We start from the raw sequence: 26806 nt of genomic DNA, 5'->3' as shown, positions 1-26806 counted from the left end.
TATTACTTTCAAGTACCACTATGATACCACTATGATCCCACATAGGATTGAAATTATTCTGCGAAGACACTTGAAGCATCCACACATGTCATTGGCAGGTATCTACCAACTACAAGACAAAACTCCTATTAGCAATTTCAAGCATCTATAAATATTATTTTCAAGTATCTACCACTAGGATCCCACATAGGATTCAAATTATTCTGCAAAGACACTTAAAAGCATCCACACATGTCATTGGCAGGTATCTACCAACTACAGGACAAAACTCCTATTAGCAATTTCAAGCATCTATAAATATTATTTTCAAGTTATCTACCTAGCATCTCAGTATATTCTGTGGAAACACATGACAATGAAAGTATCGACGTCCACCATCTACGTGGGCAGACTAGTATGTGGAATTCCACTGGACTTATAGCAGAACCTCCCGAACTAAAAACAGGGACCCTCTTCAATAAATCTGGTTGCAGACGGATAACTTCATTACTTACATCTCCGCCGACCATGAACCTGAGCGGAGGATCTTCCTTTTTGGCCTTAGCGGCTTCCCATACAGCTTCGGCCACCGGTTGCATGACGGCTGCTGCCGCCAGAGCATTGGCATCTTCTTCTCCTTCGTTTAGTTCTGATGAAAGTAAACAGAAAAGCTCTTGTGACGGCTTTGTACAACATATATGCATTAACACACAGATGAGTACACTCAATGACGTTAAATGGAAGAATAAGTGTTCATCATCATTAAAAGAAAGGGAGAAAATGGCCATGATTGGATGAGGTTGTGTCATGCTAATGGTTAGAGTCACTCTGTATGAATTCAATAGGTTATACCTGTAGCTGAAGTGGATTGCGAAACAAATTTGCTGGATATTTTCTGCTCCATCTTTAGCTGAAAGCCACATCCTGGCAGCATCTTTTTGGACGGCCAAGATACACATTTTTCACCTTTGGTGATATTTTGTGACTGTATCTGGCAACAACGGGGGTGAAATGATGTCATCACAACAATTGGTCTGAGAATGCTTTGAGTTTTCTTAATAGTCAAATATTTTATCCACATAAGAAGATAATATTAATACCAAAAAAAAAAAGTTGCAATTTGACAAAATAATTCGGGGACAGCTGAGCAAACATCCCAAATCTATCACGCTTTGGAGGGTAATCGACAAGAAGTTTATAACGGGAAAGTCAAGTCTACCACAATGACAAGATGGAGATTATGGTAGGGTTAGTCAGTCACAAATAGGTGCCACTCAATCAACCAAACCTCCAGTTAGGGACATCATGCTAACATGAGACTTTCAATTTATTTTAAGGAATCTTTTTCTCCTTTTAAGATAACTGTTACAACTTCTGCCACTGGAAGATCGCTTCCAACCTATAGGCCAGAGCAGTGGCGGAGCTAGGGATTTTGGTCAGAGGGGGCGAGAATGGTCTGTAGGGGCGCTTTTGACACTATCTAAGCGGAGCGCCACCACAGGTTGACGCGGAGTGTACAGAATTTTTTGAGCAAAGATACTCCCTAGATCGCCGCAAATGACCCTTTACCAGGCCTTTCTAATTTGCAGATAAACGAACAATAAATAGCCGTTAGAGCATTTTGACAGAAAATTACACCAACAAACTGTGACAAATGTCAATAGGTAGATGAGAGCGCAATAAAAAAGTCAATAATCGCGGATAAGTAAAAAGTGGTAAAATTAAGCCCGTCAGGGTGGGGGGGGCATTCGCCCCCTGACTATATGGACGCTCCGCCACTGTGCTGTTCATCTTATTAGTGTTAGTGTGGATAAACTTTTAGAGAGAATTGAGTTGGATCAAGACATTCAGCATGAGTTTCACGTTGCTGATTCAGTGAGTATAGACCTCTACCTCTTTTGCAGTTGGTAAAATCGAAACCCTGCGTGTCCATAACCCTAGCCTAGGTCCCTTGAGAAGATAATTCAGGATCCTAAGTTAACTCTGCAAGCTTTATAACACTACAGTCATGGTAGTATAACTTACGTCTTAACATCTGTCAGTAAGTTATGCAAAAAATGATTAGAAACGAAGCTGTAACTTTGGTCCAACACATGACTAAACCTCATGCTGAGGCCCCCCAATAAGGGTGTGATGCAGTGGCGGAGCGTCCATACAGTCAGAGGGGCAGATGCCCCCCCCCCTGACGGACTCAAATGGACTGCTGACGCCCTTTTCAGCTTTTTACCACTTTTTACTTATTCGTGATTATTGACTTTTTTATTGCGCTCTCAACTACCTATTGACATTTGTCACATTTTGTTGGTGATGACACCTATTTATTCTTCGTTTATCTTCAAATTAGCAAGGCCTAGAAAGGCTCATTTCCGGCGACCTAGGGAGTATCTTTACTCAAAAAATGTATGTACGCTCCGCGCCAACCTGTGGTGGCGCTCCGCTTAGATTGTGTCGAAAGCGCCCCTACAGACTATTCTCCCCCCCCTGACCAATACCCCTAGCTCCCCCACTGGCACCTACTGAAAGAAGAATTTGCAATGTGTTTTCAATGGTTAAACTTAAATAGTGTCGAAAGCGCCCCTACAGACCATTCTTGCCCCCACCCCGACCAATACCCCTAGCTCCGCCACTGATTTTACGACTATGGTATCGTTAAAAAACTATGTATTGATATCGTTATTGAAATATATATAATAATATAAGAAATATATAAATTGGAGAGAATAACTCTCCCTTCCTGTAATTTTCTTCTTAATTGTTTCCTTTAATTAACATTCTACAGTCAGAGGAGATACAAACAGTGCACCGAATCGACCGAGACCTAGTATTCCATTCCGCTTGGGTTGAAGTACAGGTCCATCAACCATAAATTAAGAGATAATACATAAATTAAACTCTTTTTTGTATCTATGAGTGTGCCACCCACCTAAACACACACATAGATATTAGCAAAAACCTTAGTGTTAAACTATGTATTTATAGACCTAATTATAGCCTAACTATGAGTCACCATTTCATGTATACAATTTTTGTTTTTGAGGGCGGGCCCCACTCTCCTACATTGCAATCGGTTTCAACGACCTCAGGACCACAGCAACCCCTCATTATTAAAATCCTGGATCCGCCCCTGAGTTAGTGAATATGTGGGGGGGGTGGGGAGAATTGTGTTCCTTTTGTGTCATTTTATTATAAAAAGTAACAGGTCAAAGGATGCACATAAAGTTACCTATCATGTGGAAATGAGGAACACTTTAGCCCCCCCCCCATGTCATGTCTTTGTTCACACTAATTAAAGGCCAATGATGAGCCAATCCTGCTGTAGTATATACTTCCTTCTCTTTTGCCAATCTCGTTAGAATATCTAACTTGTGGCATGTGTATACAGCGATGATGGGAAAACAGTAACAATGCATGGCCTATAATATATATAAATATATATATATATATATATATGTATATATATATATATATATATATATAGATATATATATATATAGATATATATATATATATATAGATTATATATATATATATATATATATATATATATATATATATATATATATATATTGTGTCGAGACAATTTAACAAAGGCTATAATCATTCATGCATTTCATCGATCATTTCATCCTCGAAGCTGGCACTCCTGGCATAAGTTCTGTACTTAGCCCTCACTAATACTGTTATATGTTAACAACGTATAAGCAGTACAGAAGCATATAAATGTGGTGACAGTTGTGTACTGTAGCTGAAGTCGTCAATTGAGAAGAAGAAGAAGAAGAAGAAGAAGAAGAAGAAGAAGAAGAAGAAGAAGAAGAAGAAGAAGAAGAAGAAGAGCAAGTCAAGTTGATCGAAATATACAAAATGACGCTGCCAAAATTACGTAAAGAACATTTACTTCTGTTAGTCATTGGCTTTTTCTTCAGTAATGTTTTAAACATGCTGCCGATGCCCTCCTTTTTAAAACACCGTGACGACTCTACCGTTGATACAAGAGACGACCAGGTTCTGCCGCCGAAAATAGGGAGAAATAATAGTCGGTAAGTACTTACTGAATTAGATGGGCGGGGGTGGGTTGGTGGGCGGGCATGGGGTGTAGCATGAATCACTAAGTTGCAACCGTTACAAACAATTGCGCTAGTCAGTCCTGATCACGATACCTAATGTAACGGCGGGTAGGTATGAGTTACCCTATCAGGGGGAGGGGCAAAATAGTTTAGAAGGTATACAATTATCTGTTTCTTATAACTTGTGGTGAAGGTTTTGTACTCATCATTGATGGTGGCCCCAAATGGGGAGGGGAGGGTGGGGGTGTACACAGTAGACAGCATGGGGGGGCACTATTACCGAGCCCCAGCCTGACAACGGTATCTGCACTAGCAGTGTCGGAAATTCCATAGGAAATATCAACGGTGTTGAATTAAAGTAATATGTAACCCAGTTTCCAGGCAACTACCACAGCGGGAATATATGGGTTTTAGGTTTTGGATATACCTTGAGAATTCTCGTTATGAAATAAACTGACCGGGAGCTCCATATATTGTTTAAACAAGTCGAGGACATTAAAAATTGAGGACGGCATTGTATCTCTGAATTCCTGGTGGGGAGAAATGGGTTCTTTGGTGCAGTATGGTGCGAATAGCATGCCAAAATTCCTGAAATCGACCATTATCGAATTTGATTGGCATATGCCCTAATACTCTCATTCGAAAACTGACATTTCCTACCATACAAGAGGTTCACAAGTTCTAATTAAGATTATATATATGTATAACATCACAATTAGCCCTAAAATGACCAACAATATTTTTTCTTTTTTTTTTAAATTTTTTGAGTCATCACAATTCTTTTGATGCTTGGAAGTTGAAGACGATCATCGGAAATAAACTACTGATGGTCTACAAATCTGGAGGATTGAATGTGATTTAAGGTATTTTAGAAAATCTTGAGTGAAACAAGACGATTCTGCAGCGATAACTGGCAGATGGGTTGGGTGAGCACTATGATAAACTGTCATTGTGGCAAAAGTGGAATGTTTTGTGATAGCCCAAGCCATTAACTATCATATGGGGTGGGGAGGGGAGGGGGTAGGACATGTCAGTTGAAACTTCTATCTATGCTCTATCGGCCTTGGAAAGTGACGTGTTTAGTGTGTAAGTCAGTGGGAGCAATTATCTGTGGTATGATATCTATACATCGGGTTCTGATTGGGAGAAGTCGGCCTAAAAGCAAGTTGAACAATGAACTATTATCGGAGTCCCCAGTTTTCAGAAAACATTATCAAAGGGCTTTTTAATTTGTTAGTTCCTTTTTTTTCTCTGAATCTTTATAGGATTACAGAAATACTTTCTAGTACGACGAAGCTCTCCAACGACTGCCATCAAATCCATGATCAGTTGAACAGTTGCCATAACCTACCAAACTACTTTCTCTACCCAGAACAGCGCCAATATTACTCAGACGCAATCATTAACTTTTGGCATGTTCAGAAATCAGGCGGTACAAGTATCGAAAGCTGTATGGGAAAAATGTACAAGAAAAATGGCGATTCGGAGTTCGATATTCACTATACAGGTGGCTGCAGAACACAATTAGACATGCTATCGAAAAAAGGAGTCTTCGTAAGTAGCTCAACCAGACCGATTTTAAGAGGGCACAACACGCTGGGTTTGTGTGATTTTATTCACGACAAAATTACCACGAGGAAATGTTCAACCTTCGCAATCTTTCGTGAACCATACGATCGAGTTGTTTCACGTTATTTCTTCAGCAGAGATATTGCACGGAAACATAATCATTCCAACCGAATCTCCAAGAAAGCCACACTTCTTTCAATTACTGACTGGGTTAAATACTTAGGTTCTGTTACAAAGCAAGCCTTGACCAACAGATATGAAATCACCGAAAGAGCCAGCGGAGAACGCAGTTGCCGATTGCTAGGCAATAGGAAATTACTGACTGAGATGTTAGATGAAAAGTCCGTAGTAGATGGAGTTTTGGAACACCTGGATCGGTATTTATCTGTGGTAGGCTTGCAGGACGAATTACAGACTACACTAAAGATGCTACAAAAAGCTTATAATCTAACATTCACAGAATCATGTGGAGACGTACACGTGTTGAGGGGTTCATATGAAGGGCTGAATATTTCTGCGCAGAATCAACTGAAAGCCGAAGCTAAACGTGCTCTCTTGGAAGACAAAGATGTAGGAAGACTTATGAGGTTTGACGTAAGACTCTACAACAGAGTTAAAGAAATATTTTATGCTCAAAAGCGAGAGCTAGAAAAAATGGAATAACTAAAGGGCATAGCAACCGGGGGGCTGGGGGGCACCAGCCCCCCCCAGTGAAAAATATCGAGGGGCGGAAGTATCATTCCGCCCCGCTTCGCAAGTCAGGAAACCCCTTTTTCATTTCCAAAGAGAAAAAAATCTCATTTGGAGCACCAAATTGCATCTAAGGCCACGTGAAAATGCAACATTATGTACAAAATGGAGTGGGTGGGTTGAGGTGTGCAATATTGCACCAAATTGCATCTGAAGCCACCTGGAAATGCAAAAAAAATTCCAAAGGGGAGGGGGACACCACCACAAAATGTGACACAATGAAAGTATGACGCTATATACATATATATATATCGCACTCTCGTACTCTCAGAATTTAAAAGGGGCACTCCCCCCCCCCCGCCTCCCCAGAGGAGCGTTATTACACTTCATGTAGCGCCATGATGAACAAAGAAAAGTTTTGCTCAAATTGCCTCCCACGTTGCAGGAAATAAACTATAATAACAGTGTTGTATTTCGTATAGCAGACGAACTTTTAGGGGAAACATTTAGGGGAAACAAGGGTCGTGTAGCTTCTTTCAACCTGAAAAGAGGGCTTTAATGATATTTCCTGCTTTTAGTTCAATTTTATTTTTTCAGGGTTCTCAAAATGGTTGAGGGGGGGGGGGGGGCGATCGCTGCCATTGCTCCTCCCTGGCTACGTCCCTGAATATACTTAACGGTACCGGTTAGATGGTTACTTTTTATACAACTGTAAATCTCTGACCATTTGCGGTACCCATAACTCTGTGATTAATAAAAAAATAAGTATTAAAATTGGAAAGCCACATCGTGATGAAAAGAGAAATCTTAGCATGAGAGGAGTTTCATTCAACCCAAGATAACTAAGTGGTTTCACGCAGTGGCGGAGCTTAGGGGTATTGGTCAGAGGGGGCGAGAATGGTCTGTATGGGTGCTTTCGACTTTATCTAAGCGGAGCACCACCACAGGTTGGCGCAGAGCGTACAGAAATTTTTTGAGTAAAGATACTCCCTGTATCACCGGAAATGACCCTTTCCGGGCCTTGCTAATTTGCAGATAAACGAAGAATAAATAGGTGTCATCGCCAACAAAATGTGACAAATGTCAATAGGTAGATGAGAGCGCAATAAAAAAGTAAATAATGGCGAATAAGTAGAAAGTGGTGAATAGCTGAAAAGGGCGCCAGCAGTCCATTTGAGTCCGTCAGGGGGGGCATCCGCCCCCCTGACTGTATGGACGCTCCGCCACTGGGCCAGAGCGACAAGAAAACAGGGTCAGTCTCTTTGACCTGTTCCGGATTACTTTTCCGAATTTGCAAATGAGCCCCGTTTCTGGGTTTTCAGTCTGTTAATGGGGCGGAGCATTCTATGCGGTAGCTATATATATATATAACAACTCTACTGCAAAAGGCAGCTGGCTTTTCTTTGACTTGTTTGGGATTCCAGTTGAGTAAGTGTCAAATATGTCCAGTGTTTTAACATTTGGGATTGGACAAATGGACCGTTGCATAATTTCAGAATCAAAGATATGGTAGCTGGACACTAAGAAAATCATGACAGATGGTGAAGGGTGGTGTAAAATGCAACACCAAGGTTGGTGTAATTAGCAAATTGAGTATCTTACAACACCTGTTTGGTATTTCCTGGGAACTATGTTTTTTAAAATTTATTTCTAAGCTGAGAGATTTGACACTGGATGTCATTTGTTTCCACATTCAAAATATATTACACAATAATAGAAGAAAATGTATGTGACAAGTGGAGGAGGTCTGAGAAAGCCGAGGCTCTTACGAAGCAGACCCCCGTACTAAGACAATAAGGAAAGAAAAAAATAATGAACAATACATGCAATAAAACAAAGGTTGCACACACAAATAAACCATGTAACTGTACTTACGTTACATAAGATAACATTATACAATTTAAAGAATGATCATATACGTAATGACAAAAAAGAAAAAAATGAAAAAGAAAAAACCAAAGAAATGTATTATCCAGAACTATCCAGTTTAGTTACCCACTCCAAAGCTTTTTCTTCTTACTCTACGTAAGTCTGATTAATAATAATAATAATAATATATTCATTTATAGAGCGCAACTATATGCAAATGCATTTCTATGCGCTTTACAACGATATTATCCCGGTCAACGATAACCTGTCAAACACATTAACATGATACTCACCCGCGAAGAACACCAGACACGGTTCAGAGTTCACTGTTTTCACATTCATTTCGGTCAGCAGTTCGACAGGCTTAGGCTTCCATGGAAAATCCTACCAAACAGAAATGAAAATCATTAAAATTACAGTTTCTTTAGGTCAAAAATTAAGTTAATAGAGAGGATATGCTATGACGTTACACAAACACAGGGACTAATTTATCATTAGTATCTTGCAACGGCAAGTTAAACAACAAATTTATTTTTATATCCAACTATGCAGACAATATTAATTAATAGGTCTTGGTGTAAATACTGATCCACGATAAAACTCATGTGCAAGTTTACCCATGTTGGTGTTACATTTTGGTGTGTTTATGCCGACAAAATTATTCCCCGAAACAAGCAGAACCATGCAAGGAAATTTTTGAAGGAAACAAACACATTTTTGGCTAGGAGAGGTTTTGAAACTCCTCAGGTTAAGAAAATGCCCTCAAATGTTTTTTCTTCAGAAATAAAGTTGTCAGGACAAGTGCACTTACCTTTCCTTCCTTGTCCGATGTGACCGCGGCCCTTCCCTGACTGGTGATCACCTTACCATATTCATCTATGATTATCAACATCGGGATGCCTGAGAAGTAAATAAACACAGTTAAAACAATATGAGGAGCAGATGAGAAATTAATAACACTGTTAAAACAATAGGAGGAGCAGATGAGAAGTGAATAACACGGTTAAAACAATATGAGTTGGTCTTTTAAAAGAATTTTTACCACACCTGTATGAAACCTTTCCACAGACTTTGTTCAACAAAATGACATACATGTATCCAATTATGAGTTGTTGTTAAAGGTTGCCTTTTTTTCACAATGCAATGAAGTAAATATATACACAGAACAGCAGAATATCACATAACTGGGGCAAAAAGCCGTATTCAAAAGTTGGATCGTTACTTCCAAAACTCACTGTCTAAACCACATGCAGATTATACAACACATCACGATACATTACTCTGACTCAAAGTTAATCAAAGTGTCAGGTCACTCAGTGACAGGCAAAGACTTAGTCAATGGGCTACACAGACAGTACCCAAATAGGCTACACAAACAGTGATTACATGAGCTACACAATCAGTGACTAAATAGGCTACACAAACAGTGAATAAATACGCGCTACACAGACAGAGTCTAAGTGGGATACATAGAATATGACAACATGAAGTACACAATCAGTGACTAAACGACCTGCACAGTGAATAAATGGGATTCACAGGCCTTGCCTACGTGGGCTATATAAACAGTGACGAAACAGGCTACACAGGGCAGTGACTACATGGCCTATGCAAATGGTGCCAAGATGGACTCCACAGGCAGTGATTAAGTGGGATAAACAGGCCTTGACTACATAAGCTACACAAACAATGACTGAATGGGCTACACATACGGTGACGAAACGGGCTACACAGGGCAGTGACTACAAGGCCTATGCAAATGGTGCCAAGATGGGCTCCACGGCAGTGACTAAACAAGCTACATAGCCAGTGACTAAATGGGCTTCATAGCCAGTGACTAAACGGGCTACACAGACTGTGACTAAATTATATACGCAGTCAGTACCTTACCAGAGTCGATACGCAGATGATGACTTTCCTAATTTGCTACACAGACAGGTGGCTTACAGTATCTTATAGGCTACACACACAGTGATGCGTCCTACTAAATGGTAACACAGGCAGCACTTATGTAATAGGCTAACCTAGGCTGTTTAATACTTGCAGATACATACAGTGGATTATATATGGAGTGATGTACCTATTGAGATAAAAAGGGTGTTAGTGTAGATTATACAGACTAAGTACCTAATAGGCTACCTAAGCTGTTTATTACTTGCAGATACATACAGTGGATTATATATGGAGTGATGTACCTATTGAGATAAAAAAGGGTGTTACTGTAGATTATACAGACTAAGTACCTAATAGGCTACCTAGGCTGTTTAACACTCGCAGGCAGTCATGTACCGGACAGGCTGTTACTTACGGTACCTTAAGTTTGCCACAAAGACGGTAATTCATACAGCGAGTGGGAATAGTTTCACTGGCATATATGGCTAACCTGATGGGATCACACACTGGTGCTCGCCTCATAGTATGGGAAGACAGGCATTGGCTTTACCTAATAGGTTACACAGGGGTACATGCGGGCCTCATAGTACAGTATGTCAAGACTCACCTGAAACTTCAAATATTGCCGACAGTTGCTTAGCTCGTTGGTCTTGGAAAGGGAGGGCAAGCCACGGCATGGTAGCAAAGTACTCCTTAAAAGACGCTTCGTTTCGATCCCCGGACGAAAATACGATCTCAAAGTTCTTTCCCGCTTCGTTCACTTTATTATAGAAATCCACCAGTCGAGGAGTGAAGCCTTTGCAAGGCGGACACTGAAGTAAATGAAAAGTAAGAAAAGAAGGATAAAAACTACATAGATTGCTAAGAATACTTAGCTTTTCTTGTTCAAGTGGCAATAGAGTCGGTTTCAATAGTACTTTTGAGAGTCCTCTGTTTATACGATACGATACCAGATCAAATTGATCCTCCGATGATATTTGCATTTCTGGCTAGCACGAAAAATGATGGCATACATACATTTCTTCAAAACCCTCTGCCGTGCTTTGCTTCAATACACACGTGTGGCAATGACAACAGGCAAATTTGAAAGACAGTTTCAAATTATTGCCCCGATACTATCTGGTTGTTGCTTTTTCCAAAATGTGACACATCCGATAGACAGAGGGGCTTTAAATGCTACTCCAAGCTCTCTTGTATCTTCCAGACATTTTTAATTTTCTTTTTACTAAACCGCATAAATTTGGCCCAGGTTTGAAAAGAGCAGTTTTGTTGTAGGTCACCGGGAAAATCATTCCATATTAATAACGGCTCTTTTCTTAAATATTCCATAAATATAAGACTTACCCAATGGGCAGAGAAGTATATCCCGAGTACTTTACCCTTCAGTGCCTCGTCCGTACATTCCTCGCCAGTATTCTTCAAAAGTTTCCCTTTGATGACCTCTGAAAAGATTGAAATAGATATTAAGGGGAATCTTTATCTTGCTACAATTTCTTTTTTTTTTAATACAAGGAAGGTTTTTTTTTTTTTTTTACTTCCTTGTTGTACCGTTATATAAAAATGTCTTAGAGCACACATTTCACACCTGAAAACCATAAAAGAATTTTTTTTCGTCAGGTTGTAAAATTTTGGCCACCACTCCAGAGAATAATTCATCAAGTACTGTATAGCATCGCAAAAATGCTGTACAAAATAGTCAAGTTGTTTTGAAAGTGGACACATGTACAGCAGTTTTCAACACAGGGACTGTCGTATTCAATGAGATGAATGAATGCAGAGTCTTCAATAATGCTAAACAAAATTTGAATTACTAAGTTTATTTTAAAAATAAAAATAAAATAAAACTGTTAGCAAACTGCTGATCCACTAGAGAGCCCTGTGTAATAGAATGTGTAAAAGTAAGTTGGCCTGACGTTTAGATCCTAGCAGGAATCTTCTTCAGAGGCTGAATGACAAGTAACAGTAACAGAAGGGACAAAGTTTATTTATTTTCCCACACTCTGATCAAGCCATATAATTTCCAAAACTTACCTGTTTGGGATATTGTTTGGGGGTACTGCACCATCTAAACCAGGGCCTTTTTTAAGTTCTAGCTTAGGAGCCAGCAAAAGACATAGGTAAAATACAAAGGCCAAGAGAGACCCGAAATTCTCCTCATATCTTACACTGATCAATGTGCTGGGTAGGCAGGTAGAGTGCTCAAAGCCTAGGGCCTTAAGGGCCTGGAATAACAGATTATTGCAAGATCCTGGGCTGATTAATTTTGTCCCAGGCCAGACTTAAATCTTTCAAATGGCCAGATCTGTCTTGATGGCTTCCTACAATATGGAGAACATCAGATTGAAACAAACACAGTAGTTGGTCATTTTAAATGTCTTCATACAACCGTAGGGGCAAAGGGTACGAGACAATCATAGGTCAGGGATAACATCCAGTCACAAGGGGGGAGGGAGGGGAGGGGAGGGGGGTGGGTGTATAACCTCACCTGAGAATGGCTTGGGCTTCCAGGGAAAGTTTTCTCCCTTGGGGTCCTCCAAGACGGAACTCCTACCATCGCTGGTGACGATGGATCCAGTGGCTCCATCGAGAAGGACAAAGGTTGGTATTCCTTGGATCTTGAACTTGGTAGATAAGGAATTCTAGAGAAAAAGAATGAAAATAAGAAGAATACTGATTTATTGTAATTCAAATATATAATACAAAGCCTATGGTATACTTATTATTACATAATTAAACGCATATAATATGATGGTGTCTTCACAGCAAATAAGAAATAATTAAAGACATCGATTGCTAATTGCATTCTGTTGATTGCTAGTACAATACGGCAATGCAAAAACACATGTTTTCATCTGTGTGGTAGAAATCAAGCTATATTTTGAAATTTAATTAATAACATGCTCAAACAAAGACTCCACCGACACACCAACAGCAGTAATCAGGAACTTATATCAAGGTATAGACATTTCAAGTATGAGATTCACCAAAGCTGAAAAATTAACTTAAGCTTATGTTCAAGGTTTCTGAAAGTTGACTACTTTAGACCTCAAATGACCTTTGACCTCCTAAACAGATAGCTAGAATTATTACAGGGGCACCTACTGTACCATCCAACCAGGTGGTTCACTAATACTGCTTGTTTACCAAATTTTCATGCAAATGATGACTTCTTATAACCCAAATGGACATCTCACTGAAGGGTAACTAACTAAGGGGCATCTCAGAAATGGAAAACTGACTTCATCTTCATAATAATAATGTTCGATTAATATAGCACTTTATACCAAGATTTCAAAGCGCTTTACAGAAGTTATAATTACCCCTGATCAATGATAACCTGTCCAGGAGACAATCCCTCCAGTTGGGTGCAGTTACATGCTGCACCCAATGACAAGTTACCTCACAGGTGCCCATTTAACCCCTGGGAGGAGAGAGGCAATTGAGATAAAGCATCTTGCCCACAGACACAACGTAATGAACTAGGCAGGAATCGAACACCAGCAATCCCTTGGATCACAAGTCTGACGCCTTAGCCAAATGGCCACCAGGCTCTCTAATTGCCTATTCAAGCAAATTTCATGAGCTCCACTTACTCTTCCCACCAAGTTCATTTTCAGGCAAAGGTGTTGCATACATCCCCATCACATACATTCATCACGGGAATCAAAACTTCCCAATACATACCTCCATGCTATTGAGAAGGTGTTCAAATAAACTCAACTCTTACAGTCGTTACCGTCTTACACCAGACAATGTTTTACATCAATAAAGTAAACAACAATACACAGCTTAATTATCACAGTTTGACAATCTATTGTGTTTCTATTCTACAGAGGACAGAAGCTCCAAGCTTCAGTGATTTTAAAAGTCAATACCACGAACTGCATTTATAAAGTTAGGTTCAAGGATACATATTATATAAACAATTAGCTAGTATGTGTTAAGAAATGCACAATCACTCAGTCTGTAACGATGACAGGCGTAATATCACAAAAGAGAAACTCTGTAAAACTTGAAAAACACTTGCGACCTTTTGGGATTTTTGACTGATAAAACTGGATTTATCAAATTCATTTAGATAAACCTGGGTTATCGACCAAAAATCCAGGTTTGGAAAAGTTTTGGCCGCTTTTGACTCCACGAACTACTACCGTAAACAGCTCTGCAATATAAATGTGTTGAATTCCTTTATATATGCAATGATGTTGCTGCATATTCTCTATTTTCACAAGAAATTTTGCTTCAGATATGATAGCATAACAAAATCTGTTTTTTAATAATTCTTATGTCATTCTTTAAGAAATATCTTCTTCCTTTTTCTTTGACTTTTAACTCTCCTTTAACCCCCCCCCCCCACCCACTACTAACATATTCACACAACTTTGAAATATCAATGATTTCTGTGTAACTACATTTTACTACCAGCTATATCATCCCATGATGAGATAATTAATACAATATTGCATAGTGACTGTAATGTCAAAGGTTACTAGGTCACTCTAGACACAGTGGAACAAATGTGTGCAGTTGTTTTAAGGAGTCTGTGAGCAGAATCATTCATTAAATGAATGTCTTTTCCTCAAGTACTGGGCACCAATTGTACCATCAGACACCAACTAAACCTTTTTTTTACAATCTTTACTTTCTGTCTTTAAATCCACTTCCTCTTTCAAAACAATGAACTTTGTTTCTTTAGTTTTCAAATAACTTTATCACCCCTACCTAGTCTGCTATTCTACATGCCAGTATACTGTACAGAGTAGTGTGACATTCTCAGCATGGCCCTTTTTTAATTCTCTCTTGACCTTGCAATAACCCCAATCCAACTCTTTTATACTAAAGGGAGTGTCACATTGTCACTGTAACAATATTAACTCCCAAAGCTATGTACAACAGTATGAATAATCGTTAAAACTGTTCAAGAAACACACCACTGAAATCTGAAAGTGTACGATAAATATTAGCATGCTGTAAAAAAATGTGGCTAACTTGGGGTAAATTTTCAAATCCCCTTTTAAAAAAAACCTTGATCCCTCCCCTTAACTTAAACAGAAATACCTCAGTCATTTCTAGGTTGGCTGATGGTAGTCTGGTTTTATAACATTTTTTCCTGACTTTTGGGGCCTAATGTAAGAATACAACCGAGAAACAGACCTGTACAATTTCTATCACAGCTGTACTGTAAGCTATAAAATTTATGGTTATTGAGTACTAAAGGTCAAATGTGGGGCAAATATTTCCAGCAATATCACTGACTAGTATGTACAGATGTTGCCAAGTGGTGGGCTCAACATGGAAATTTTACAACCATGGTTCCCACACAAATTGGCAGCAAATGATACTGGTTAATACCAGATGGATACAATCCATCCACAGTTCACCAACAGCAATGACTTGTGTCTTTATACCACACATATTACACTTTCAAATACAGTATAATAATAATAATCATAATAAATGAGACTTATATAGCGCCAAATCGGTAGACAAAAGTCACTGCTCGAGGCGCTTTACAAAGAAAGCAGATTAACTTACAAAAGAACAAGTGAAAAGATGGGTCTTAAGTAGACTTTAAAGTAATAGTAATATACAAATCTGTAGCCTGCACACTTTTAGATGTCAGTAAAATACAAGTTGGCTTTGAATATCACAATTGTAGTAGTCATTCGCTAACAACTGCCATGTGCTATCATTTCGGTTTACTACTGTATAATCAAGTTCCCAACTTTCCACACATTGAGTCAATTACAGTATTGATTTTGAATGTTTATGTTGTTAATTGTTAATGCTATTGAGCTATTAAATGGTAAAATGGTCAAGGCATGTTACGGTTCACTGGTAATCTGATCTCCTGATAAGATAAGGAGATCAGATCCGGCTATAGTGTAAAACCATGAACCGTTATCTGATGTGGATTTCCGCACATTTCTGATACATGTATAAGAAGAGTAGGCTGGTTACTTGTACGAGGAGCGGAAAAGTAGAACAATCGATTCATTTTTTTTTTTTTTCAAATCCGCAGTAGTACATCTGGGTTCTCTATATTTGTTTTCAAATGATATTAATTACTATTCTTATATACTGTATCTTGCTTATATCTTGTTGGAGGGGAGGGGGGGGGGGTTCTGGTTTCTTTTTGCATTGTGGGTTCCTACCAGGTATGCGAATTTCCCACAAACCTTGTCTGGATGTTTGCCAAGGTTTTCCAACTGTGGATTCTGCATATTTTAATACATTGTACAGTGTTCAATCCCAAAAATGTTAGATTTCATAACCACCAACTGTACTGGCCCCAAAATATGCCGTAAAAGTTGAATTTAACATCGGTCGGTCACTCATGCTCCAGTCAATTATCAAATAAGCATGTTTGCTCACAGAGACATTTCATCCCTGGGGTATTATTCGCAGACAATTTTAATAAATAAATTTGTTAACATCGAAAGACAAAACGGAATATATTACTAACGCTCAGTGTTATACATATCAAACAACATCTATTTAAAAGTACTGCTAAATAAAATATAAAATTTTACAAAGACCTATACTTTGATGATATATATATTTTAATGAAATATAAAGTTCTATGTACAAATTCTATATTTACCACAATATATATTTTTAAATATTAATATTTTGTTAAGATTATATATTTTTAAATATATTTTGTTAAACTACATATTTTTTAATGAACCCTGTTTTCCATGGAGCACCACCTCTGATATCTTTAATAGGGAATGACACCTTTTGTAGGAGGAAGTTCCTTTTCATGTTCTGTGTACTTTGCCTTTATGAATGACAATGAGTCACCAATAGTCCACAAGACACCTGGCAAACTTAAACTGCCTCGTCATGGAGAAAAGAATGTATAGCATGGTATACTAAACAGCAACCTGTTGTAATTTGTTTTTCTAGTATTAAATTTCTTGTTAAAACAGCCTTATCTTTGTTTGGTCGATTTTTCAACAAAATTTTACCAAACACAGACGAATATTATTCACAAGCATATTAAAATTGATCAAACTAAGTGCATGCCAGCAAATAATGAATGATTCAGTTACATAATTTCTTCATATATATTGAGATCATTAATCACATGTATATATATATCAAATGCAGTTAAGGAAACTTTGCAGATTTTCCATATATATTATATATTTTTCTACTGTATATAACTTGACTTTAGTCAAACTAAAGAGTTGTGTTGTCGTGGGAGTTAAGAGTTTCAGAAATTTACCAATATCTACGAGGAGCGGATTTACAGTACACAATAGACAGGAGAAGCCACTTTCCCTATTAGAACACACACTGTTTGCAGTCCCCACACAACAATAACTGTACAATTGCATCATTGTTAGTGATACAATGGATGTAAACAAAAGAGTTGCCTATGCACACATGGTGTTAACAGGCCTAGTTATTTCACAAATTTAGCAAATAGCTTAAACAAAAAGGCCATTGCTCAAAAAAAACTACAGGCTGAATCAAGTTCTCACTGGCATCTTCCTGAATTCCAACACATATTTCAGTTAATACCGTATAGGATTTTCAGATCAGCTCAATAATATTTGCTGATAATAAGCAGTAATACAGTGGCTAATGTTACAGTAGATATGAAAATCATTCAAATGTTTTTAACTGGACTACCATACATGTGTTTAAGTTCTTTAAATGTTTAAACTTGTCAGTGTCTGTGCCCTTTTATTCCCTTTCTATTGGCCCAATGGCAAACTCCACCTGTAGGCATTTATATACCAGTAAATCGCCCAAATTTTGAAGCCCTGTATTATTTTGACATGTGATGACACAGATGGGTTCATACAGTATCTACAGTACTGTACTGTGTTGCATATTCTTGTACTGTACAGTAAATATTGTGAACCAAAATACTGCAGTAAAATTCTTGATTTTATTTTTTGTAACAGCTGCGGTAATCCGATCCAGGATCCTTCACTACATGAGCTAAACTAAGCATCGAAAGGACTGTATATACTATATATATTACACCTGTGTTTTAAGTATGCAATACCATAAATTAAACCAATCAAATTTGAGCTTGACATCTTAAGCGTCCTCCCTCATCTAACGCACCGTCCTCGCCGATGAAGAACGACTCGGATACATTCTCTCTCTCTCGACGTACTGTCGTCGAAGAACGACTCAGAGACATTCTCTCTCTCGATCAACGTACTGTAGAATGCAATTTGATGTGTGAGCGGTGTAGGTCTGTAAGTTAGGAGCTTGTGAGGAAAATCCCAAACAGACAGTTTGGGATTATGGATTGGGAGCTGCAATCTCTTAATTAGAGCTCTACATATGTGTACGGCATATATGCACAGCTGTAACGCTAGACTACATACACAAAGTCAACACACCTCGGTAGCCTACTGTGTCATGTTTGTGTAGTGTAGTACAACAGCATAATTAGTATTAATGTCATTATTTATGTAATTATGCGTACTCGATCGGTTCCATGCAGTGCATGTACAGTACTATGGGAGCAAGATAGGTCACTCATTGCTGGTATGCGCACGAATGATTAATTATCTAATCATGAAGTAACTTAATCTATTAACTGTCAATCAGTTTGTAACGTTTCTTTCTGATTGTCCAACTGATTCCAGGCCCTCAAAATCTCTGGTTATTCACTAGCTGAATGCTAGTGGATATCCCTGTTGGCCTCTTTTCAAGTAGAAAGAAAAATCGCCACTGGCATTTTTCTGCCAGTACTGTAGATATTACAAAAGTTAGAACGCGAAAACATGATAAGTCGGTTAACAGTCATCAGTCAAAGAATCCTGATTTCCGTAACCCGACGACGACGACGTATTTAAGCCCATTGTCACCGCAGACTTTCACCTTACAGTAGACAGTACTTGGACTGCTCTCAAAAGCCAGTACCTTAGGTCCATAACTAATGTGATTTAACCTATTTACTTCACTCCTCTCTTACCTGTCTCCAACTACACTAACCCACTTTCCTAGTCTACCAAGACGCCACTGGTAGTGCGTTATAGTAGTTGGAGACAGGTAAGTATCGTCGTTCATAAATACCCGAACCAGCAAGTTTTGGGGTATATATTTACAAGCCAGTAGTTTTTTTAAGCACAATTTATACTTTTCATGAAATGGCTAAAACTGTGAAATTCTTGGCCCCGTTTTCAAGACACAGGAATAATTCCAGATTTTCTTTCACCGAAACACATCTCCAGACATCAAGTGAGGTCAGATCATTCAATGAGAACATATGTCACATGAAATAAACAGCCGCAAAGAAACAAATTTATGGAAATATTTTTAGTTACACAGGGAAAAGTTTTTCAGGATTTTTTTCTGGTTGTTCCTTCTAGACAACCAGCTCTTATTCTTTGTTTGTTTGTCCAAACAGCAAATTTGGTTTTCTGAAAATATGTAGTGAAATAAACAAAGAACCACCAATATGTACACTGTGGGAGATATGGGTTAAGGTATGTTTGATGATGAATAGCACACCAGCTTTTGACAAGTAAAACTCCAATTCAGGTGGATCATAGGGCTATAAATACCACTATTTTTTATTTCATTTCAATATCTCCAAAGTGATAGAGCAAGATACCAACTTATCATTTTACTTTTTTGGGGGTTAAAACATATGTTCATGAATTTGATGATAAACAATGAGCAGTCTTTTTCCAAAGCTGAATTTGGTTGTTGCAACAAAAACTTTGGTCATCTCAGACGACCCGACAACTGTTAAAAATGTTTGGCCTGCTTTTGTTAATGGATTGCCATTCCATGTACAGTGTATACATGTCAGAGATCTGAGAGTAGTAACAAAGTTAGTACTAATACTGTCAACATATCATAGCTCTGTAGTTAATACCACTTCACTTTTTTACCAAGTCCTAACTTAATCTCAGTTTCTGTAACATTTCTTTGTAACGACATATACATGTACAGTATACCTTACAATGCAACAGAGCAAACTACCCTGTTCACAGTATTCTATATCATTTTAGAAACCTAACAAGCTCACACACAAAAAAACAAGAAACAAAAAAACAAGCAACCTAGAAACAAGACCAAAAAGAAAAGCTCTAGGGGAACCCCCCAAAAAAGCAGAAACTACCAGCAACAAGCATCCTTTTTATCGAGTATACCAAAAATGCGCCCAACAGTCATCCACGTGCCTCCACCACATGAGGTCTTAGAGCCTGCCACTCTCAATCAAATAAATGCCACCAGGGGCAGAGGTACAAAATGTACCTTTACAATTGCGGCAGTGTCGGTCCCTATGTGGGAATCTAACACCAATAGACCGCAGCTTCCTGCCGATGCATAACTAACACATCTTCCGCGATGAAATGTACAAGAAGAGACAAGAATCTATGCTAACGTGCGGAATCTCGCACTAGAAGAGTAACGTATATATACAGTACACAGTACCTGCCGTGAAGGTTACAAGGTTGCAAGAACAGAGTACCAACAACACTGAAAATCATGTGTCTGATTGGTACTTAAAAATTAAACTTAATAGAAAATTTGTTTTTTTATTCTTTTTATCAGATTAATCAAAATTTGTAAAAGAGAAAAGTAACTGCTTATAAAGGTTAAAAGCCAAACTTTTTAATTGTATTATGACCAATACTGTATTTTAGATCGTTGCAAAGAGTCAATGTACAGTATTTCGCTTACTATCAACATCTTAGGCTACAGCGGAATATGATTGTATATCTACAGTTTGTACAGATCTGCAATCTCTTTCGACTCTGAAAGATAACAGTTCTAATTAAGAATGCTATATGTAACAGCGCATGACATGGTCCTTTTTTCTTTGCCAATTATGCATATCAGTTTGTTGTGAGACTTGTTTCAACATCGATACTGTCCTTTAAGATTCAGCGTGCATCCAGTTAGTAATATCAGCTCCATGCAGTATCATAAATGTAAAGGATGCCACCCATCTTAACAAAAAAATATCCCCCGTACATACACTGTACCTTGTAATAACATCACAATAACTTAGGATAGTATGCTAGCTCAGACCTTATTATCAACTGTTTTCTTTTTATATAATAGATGAGGTCCATTACATTTAATTGATATTAATTGGACCGTTAAGCTGCTGCTCGACGAGTTCTTCTAGCAACATTAATATTTGTACAAGCTCTTTGTTTACACCAACCTCTAGCATAACTGTATCACTGACTGTATTTAATTGGTGCCAGGGGTCTCCAGTGTATTGTGGTACAGTGCAGTAGTTCTGATGTGTTGGCTGTACAGTCCTGAGCTTTAACCACTAGGGACTTTGTTATTACAGGACGAGTATATTATATTGACCGTGCAGAAGGGCAAGGGGGGTGGGGGGCAGATGCCAATACCATACCCTCACCGCCCGCAGCACATAGTTCATCAATCACAATGTACATAACACAGCATATTACTGTAGTCTATGTGAAGTGACTGCAGGATTGGGGAACAGCCGCAGTTGCAATGAACTTGTGTTGTTTATCTGTTAATACTATAATCCTGGAATGTAATGTACTGCAGGTTACCAAGTTACCAACCAAAATAATTTTGGATTATCATTGTTATTCTTTCACCCTCTGATCATATGTCACTTATATACTCCACACAACAGTTCATGGGCTTGAGTCACTCATAATTAGCCTAACGAGTTGTTGTTTTTGGAAGTGTTTTTCTCTTTCTTTTTCTCTTCTTTGTTTTGCTTCTAAGGTGACAATATGATGTATATATGCCGATAATCTCAGTTCAGAGTTAAGACATCAGTCGTTCAGTTTAGAGGGCCCGACGTTACGATCCTGAAAGGATCCTCTTCCGAGGTGCAACAGAGAGCTGTTGCAGGAGACAAAATGATTTGCTACATAAATGGACAGCTAGACAAACTGATTTATCTGTTAGGTAAACACATTAGTGGAAGCGTAGTACAGTAGGTGTGGATAGCAGCTGGCAGATAAGAGGACTACTGTACAAAGAAAACTGGGATGGCGAAGGGATGAGAGGAGTGAAAAGAGGTAAACATGGTGACCTGTAGAGGATGTTAATATGTACATATATATTTGGTTGTTTTTACAGTTAGCCTGATCTACTTGAACCCTCTCTTCTTCCAGATCAAGTTTCACCCAATGACAAAAGAGTAAATTTCTTGCAATGTAACAGCTCCTAAAACAACAACTAAATGGTCTACAGTGGGACACACGTTCCCTTCGCTCTTTAATTAAACACACATCACCAAACATGGAAACTCCTCGTTTCTTGTTGTAAATTGTGCTTTGCACAGTAAGACAAGACATTAACCGCCTGACACAAAATGAATTTCAAGTCTAAAAGTGTTACTGGTATTTGTGTAGGGTATTAGTGCTGACGGTACAACCATACACCCTCTTCCTATGCACGCTGTGTCATTTCCTATCACTGTTCAAATGTACAATGTCACTACTTTGTACCGTCCTCTTTTTGCTGAAAACCAAATCATAGCAACGAAGCAAAGAAACTACAGAATTGTTATTAAAGGCATTGAAGACTCGCCCCAAACCGCGTGCGGCCATCTGAAAAAGGTTAACTTTCTTTTGCTTGCAAGTGACGTTTTGTTCGTGTCGCTACAAAATGCAGACAGTAATGAAAAGTGATACATTGTTATCTTTAGCTGGACCTGAGAAGTCCATCGCTGTATCGTTTATACACTGTGCTGTGGGTATTGACCGCAGCTGTATGTACTGACTGTACACTAGTGTCTAATTACCGATGGTAGCCAGCTGTGTGTGTATTTTCTGGGATCGATGGTGGTGTCTAACACTTCTGTTACACCTCATTCGAAACTAGGTCAAATTACCGGCATTAGACGTTTCTTTTTGCGCGAGTCTTCACACCCTTTAAACTGTGAAATCATAACTTGTCTAACAGAATCACAAAATCACTGTACATGAACAAGTCCATACATGAACGGAAAATATTTCTAGAATATTTATGTGGCCTAAATACTTTGGCGGGTAGAGAAAGGGGGACGTTAGCCTCAAGTTGCAAGCGATCAGTCACAAGGTCAGAATGGCACTGGGTGACCGTTCATCAGGCCGTCAGAATGCTAAGAGCAGATCACTCTTCACATGTATTTGGTAAATAGAGAGTGCTAACATTGTGAGGAGATAGGTAAGTGTATGTGGGAATTGATTCAACTAATGCACTTATACGCATTTACCCATCCGAATGGACAGTATCACAGTTACATTCTGGTTGTAAAAATGGGGCAAGAAGGATTATCCCTGCTCAAGGATAATATGAAGCACTTTGCTACATGTATTAAATGGTAGGGGAAGATGAGGATTAAACCAAAAATCCTTGAGAGATAAAGTACTATAAAACAAGAGGTTTTAGATTTGCTAAGCTTTGTAATTTAGGGCATGTCTAATCACAAACAGGATACCTTTTCCACGTTAAAGGCTCCATAAAATTCTGGGTAAAATAAACAGCTACTACGAATAAGTAATTCCTGTTCACTAATTAATGCTTTCTACTCAGTCACTTCCTCCTGCCAAGTCTGATATCCTCCTTGTATTGCAACACTTGAATGAGTACCAGGAGAATGGATTGTGCTAGAAATGCTATAATGGTCACATCGAGAGAAAAAATGTGTACTGTTTAGGAAAAGCTGGACATTTCACTTGTTAAGTGTAAGTTAAGGCAATGATATCTAACACACAGTGTTTACATTTTACTCTTTAAAAATTACAACAGTTGTCTGTCCACTAGATAAGGAATCAGTTTTCACATTTGGTGCAGCAGTTTTTGACGGCTTTAAATTTTTTAAATATAAAGGGGACAAAAACAAGTAACAACCATATATGTAAATATGGTTTTTCAGTATACTGTTATACTGTACATCATAAATACTTGTATACTGTATATATGCAATTTGACCATTTTGCATGCAGTACACATTTTGGGATGCGATATACCCGGATTATAAACCATTTCCTGCTATACACAGCTCTTGTAATTTCCAATTGATTATTCCACTCGTACTGATTCCTAATACAGGAAGCAATATCTTGGTTATGACAAAAAAATAAACTTAAAGGTAGTATGTATAGGCCTCACATTATAGCACGCCATAACTGCTAGAAGTTTTCAAAAAGTACTTTCCTGGAGGTCTTTACTCTCTAAATTGTTCTCAGACATTTTTAAGGCACACACAAGATGACAGAATGTCCCAGTGAGGAAAATTTCCTCCAAGGTTGTAATAAAAGAATAAGAATTTTGACCAAAGGTGACTATTTTTTAATATCTAGCATATTTGGTGCCAATACAGCTTCCCTTTAAAAGGATTTTCTTGTGACAAACAACATTTGTGAAACTTATATTGAAGACAAACAAATATACCACATTGCTAGTTGAATAACTCCAAGTCAAGATCTTGCCCCTACTGTAATTCTAGATATGAATGATTGAATGAAACCTATTTTGACTGGCTAAAACCTCCAGCTACTCCAGGATTTTGGATCATAGTAACAGGGCGGGGGAGGGGAGGGGAGTGGGTCTGTGAAGTCATCTGGGCAAATGCTTTTCAAGAGCTTTAGTTACAGATTAATCATTGAAACCTCATCCATTTGGAATGTTTGCAAACGAAACAGATTTACAAGTGAAAGTCAAAACCCAGAATTACTCGGTCTACAATACAGTATATATATACATAGATATACATATACACAAATGTAAATACAAGCATTTGTGTCATTATGTTTTGAATAAGAACAGAGCTTTTTGTTGAGTACAGATACAGTACTGTAGGGCACAGGGATATGTTTGTAACATATATATTTCCTTATCAGCTTGATCATGAAACAAATTCTTCACAGCATCTTCTCTCTGGGAAACATGTCGAACAGTGCGTGGAAAATGATACAGATAACTATACCTGTAATAAAGCTGTGCAAACCAGACAAAGCTAACTCTATTATATGTAATGAGTGTATTTCCCTGAAGTAGGCTACATTAGTTACCAATGTCAATATTGTGTTTGCAATTTGGCTTCTTCTGGGCTCCAATATTTGCATTTGTTGTCAATCCAAGATCTAGCATGGGTTTCTTCCTTGTTTCTTCCCTTTTTTGTGTGAAATCAAGGCATAATTAAACTTGGAATCATAGAAACTGACAACATATGTTGCTGTAATTGTTTTAAATCACATAGGCCTATGTCTAGGATAGGACCGTAATTTATACCCAGACAGCCTGGTCTGTTTACTCTATAAGCCAGTGCATACTTTAATCAACAACTAAGTTTCACTTTCATCAATAAAATTAGGAATAATTTTCATTGGTCTACTGGATACAGCCAAATCTATAACCAGCTATTGGAATATAGAATTGACTAGCCTAACGTTGGGAATATGCTACCTTCTGGGCCAAGCCCAAGTTAATTTGGGATATGACTAGGCCTACAGCCAGCTCGACTACTGCATCATGTTCCCTTGGAAGTTATAATAGATGTGCTTACCTTTACGTCTCTTTTCTCAAATGGCAATGCAAGCCATGGCATATCACCAAAGTAGGTGTCAAAATCTGTCTGGGTTTTATCTGAGCTCACGAAAACAATTTCCAGCTCATCTCCCCGCGGCGATTGCTTGAAATTCTTGTAAAAGTCAGCGAGTTTGGGTGTAAAAGCCCTGCAGGGGGGACACCAATGTGCGGAGAAGTATAGACCTATCACCTTGCCTTCGCCCGAAAAAGAAGAAACTTGTATTTCATCTTTCGATCCGTTTTGCACAACAGCGCCAAGGAGGGTTGCTATCGGACCTGCCATCTGCATGAAATTTTAAGATATAAATTAATATCGAAAAGATATTCAGAGGTAAGGATTAAAAATAGATAATTCACCGAATCCGTCCTGCCTAACGACCTCTCATCTGCTCTGGTTAACAACTATTTTTTGGAACGATCTGCTGTAGAGTGAATGACAGCTGTGTGGTTTAATCACAGAATGTATGCAGGTCGAAGGGAGTACAGCAATAAACTGAATGCAGGCATATCAGTGTGTGCCTTACGTGTTACGCGATGAGTTCGAACTTGACGGAAGGGATTTTTTTCAACTGTGTCACGACTTCCGATTGGTAATATGTAGGGCACCTACTTATCGCTGTTTTTATTTATTTCTTGAAATTTCCACCTAGCCATGTACAACAGTAGTCAAAGGTGTCACTAACATCAGGGGTTGGCACGGTATTTATATTTGCGGGCCACACATTGACAATTAAGGAACCTATTCAGTGGGAAATAAAAGATCAGAAGGTTGTAGATGCGCATTGTCCATCTGTTATGTTGAAATATCACAAGTAGGCATGTAGAGAAGTAAGTCGAAAACCTATGGTCTGTCCAGCTAGTTACACCACCAGTTCAGTGGCGTCGCCAAAGGGGACATGTTCCCCCCCCCCCTCCCCCGTGTTCGGTGGCACAAATGAAATTGGTCATGTCCAACTAAAACAAAAAATACTTAGACAGGTCTACATCAAAACTGCTGATTTGAATCAGTTCAAGGTTCTAAAAAAGTTATAAAACACGCAAAACTCACCGTGGGCCATATAACGGGCCCCTGAACCCCACGCAGACATGGCTCCGAGCTCATAATGCTGAATATTGCCCTCACCCCCCCCCCCCCCCACACACACACGCAAACACACACTTAATTTCAGTATTATTTATACTATAGTTTTCCGGACCCGCCATTTTTTCCGGGCCCTCTTATTACAATGGAC

The 26806-nt window shown here is 38.5% G+C and overlaps 2 protein-coding genes across 2 annotated transcripts in view; one reads left to right on the top strand and one right to left on the bottom strand.

Moving 5' to 3' along the window:
• LOC139980897 (nucleoredoxin-like) overlaps nt 1-26019 on the bottom strand; it is a 29134-nt gene extending 3115 nt beyond the window's left edge. The window contains exons 1-7 of the mRNA XM_071992905.1: nt 25552-26019; nt 12550-12703; nt 11409-11506; nt 10672-10876; nt 8983-9071; nt 8465-8555; nt 495-628 (exon numbers count right to left, since the gene is read on the bottom strand). Coding sequence (XP_071849006.1) covers nt 495-628; nt 8465-8555; nt 8983-9071; nt 10672-10876; nt 11409-11506; nt 12550-12703; nt 25552-25863 — 1083 coding nt within the window. The 5' untranslated portion in view covers nt 25864-26019. The remainder of the gene's footprint in view (nt 1-494; nt 629-8464; nt 8556-8982; nt 9072-10671; nt 10877-11408; nt 11507-12549; nt 12704-25551) is intronic.
• LOC139980898 (uncharacterized) lies at nt 3554-8458 on the top strand. Its single transcript, XM_071992906.1, has 2 exons — nt 3554-4016; nt 5309-8458. Exons 1-2 carry the CDS (start codon nt 3841-3843, stop codon nt 6273-6275), a joined length of 1143 nt encoding a protein of 380 aa, XP_071849007.1. The 5' UTR covers nt 3554-3840; the 3' UTR covers nt 6276-8458.
• Nucleotides 26020-26806: the final 787 nt, after the last annotated feature.

This window comes from Apostichopus japonicus, chromosome 15, assembly GCF_037975245.1.
Source record: "Apostichopus japonicus isolate 1M-3 chromosome 15, ASM3797524v1, whole genome shotgun sequence".
Lineage (NCBI taxonomy): Eukaryota > Metazoa > Echinodermata > Holothuroidea > Aspidochirotida > Stichopodidae > Apostichopus > Apostichopus japonicus.
The sequence above is the reverse complement of the archived record's forward strand: the minus strand, read 5'-3'. Positions and strand labels throughout refer to the sequence as shown.

What these genes read in the sequence shown, in the direction of transcription:
- LOC139980898 (XM_071992906.1), top strand. Translation starts at nt 3,841, where the DNA reads ATGACGCTGCCAAAATTACGTAAAGAACATTTACTTCTGTTAGTCATT. An exon ending in ATAGGGAGAAATAATAGTCG is followed by an intron (nt 4,017 to 5,308) that starts GTAAGTACTTAC and finishes GAATCTTTATAG; the next exon opens with GATTACAGAAATACTTTCTA.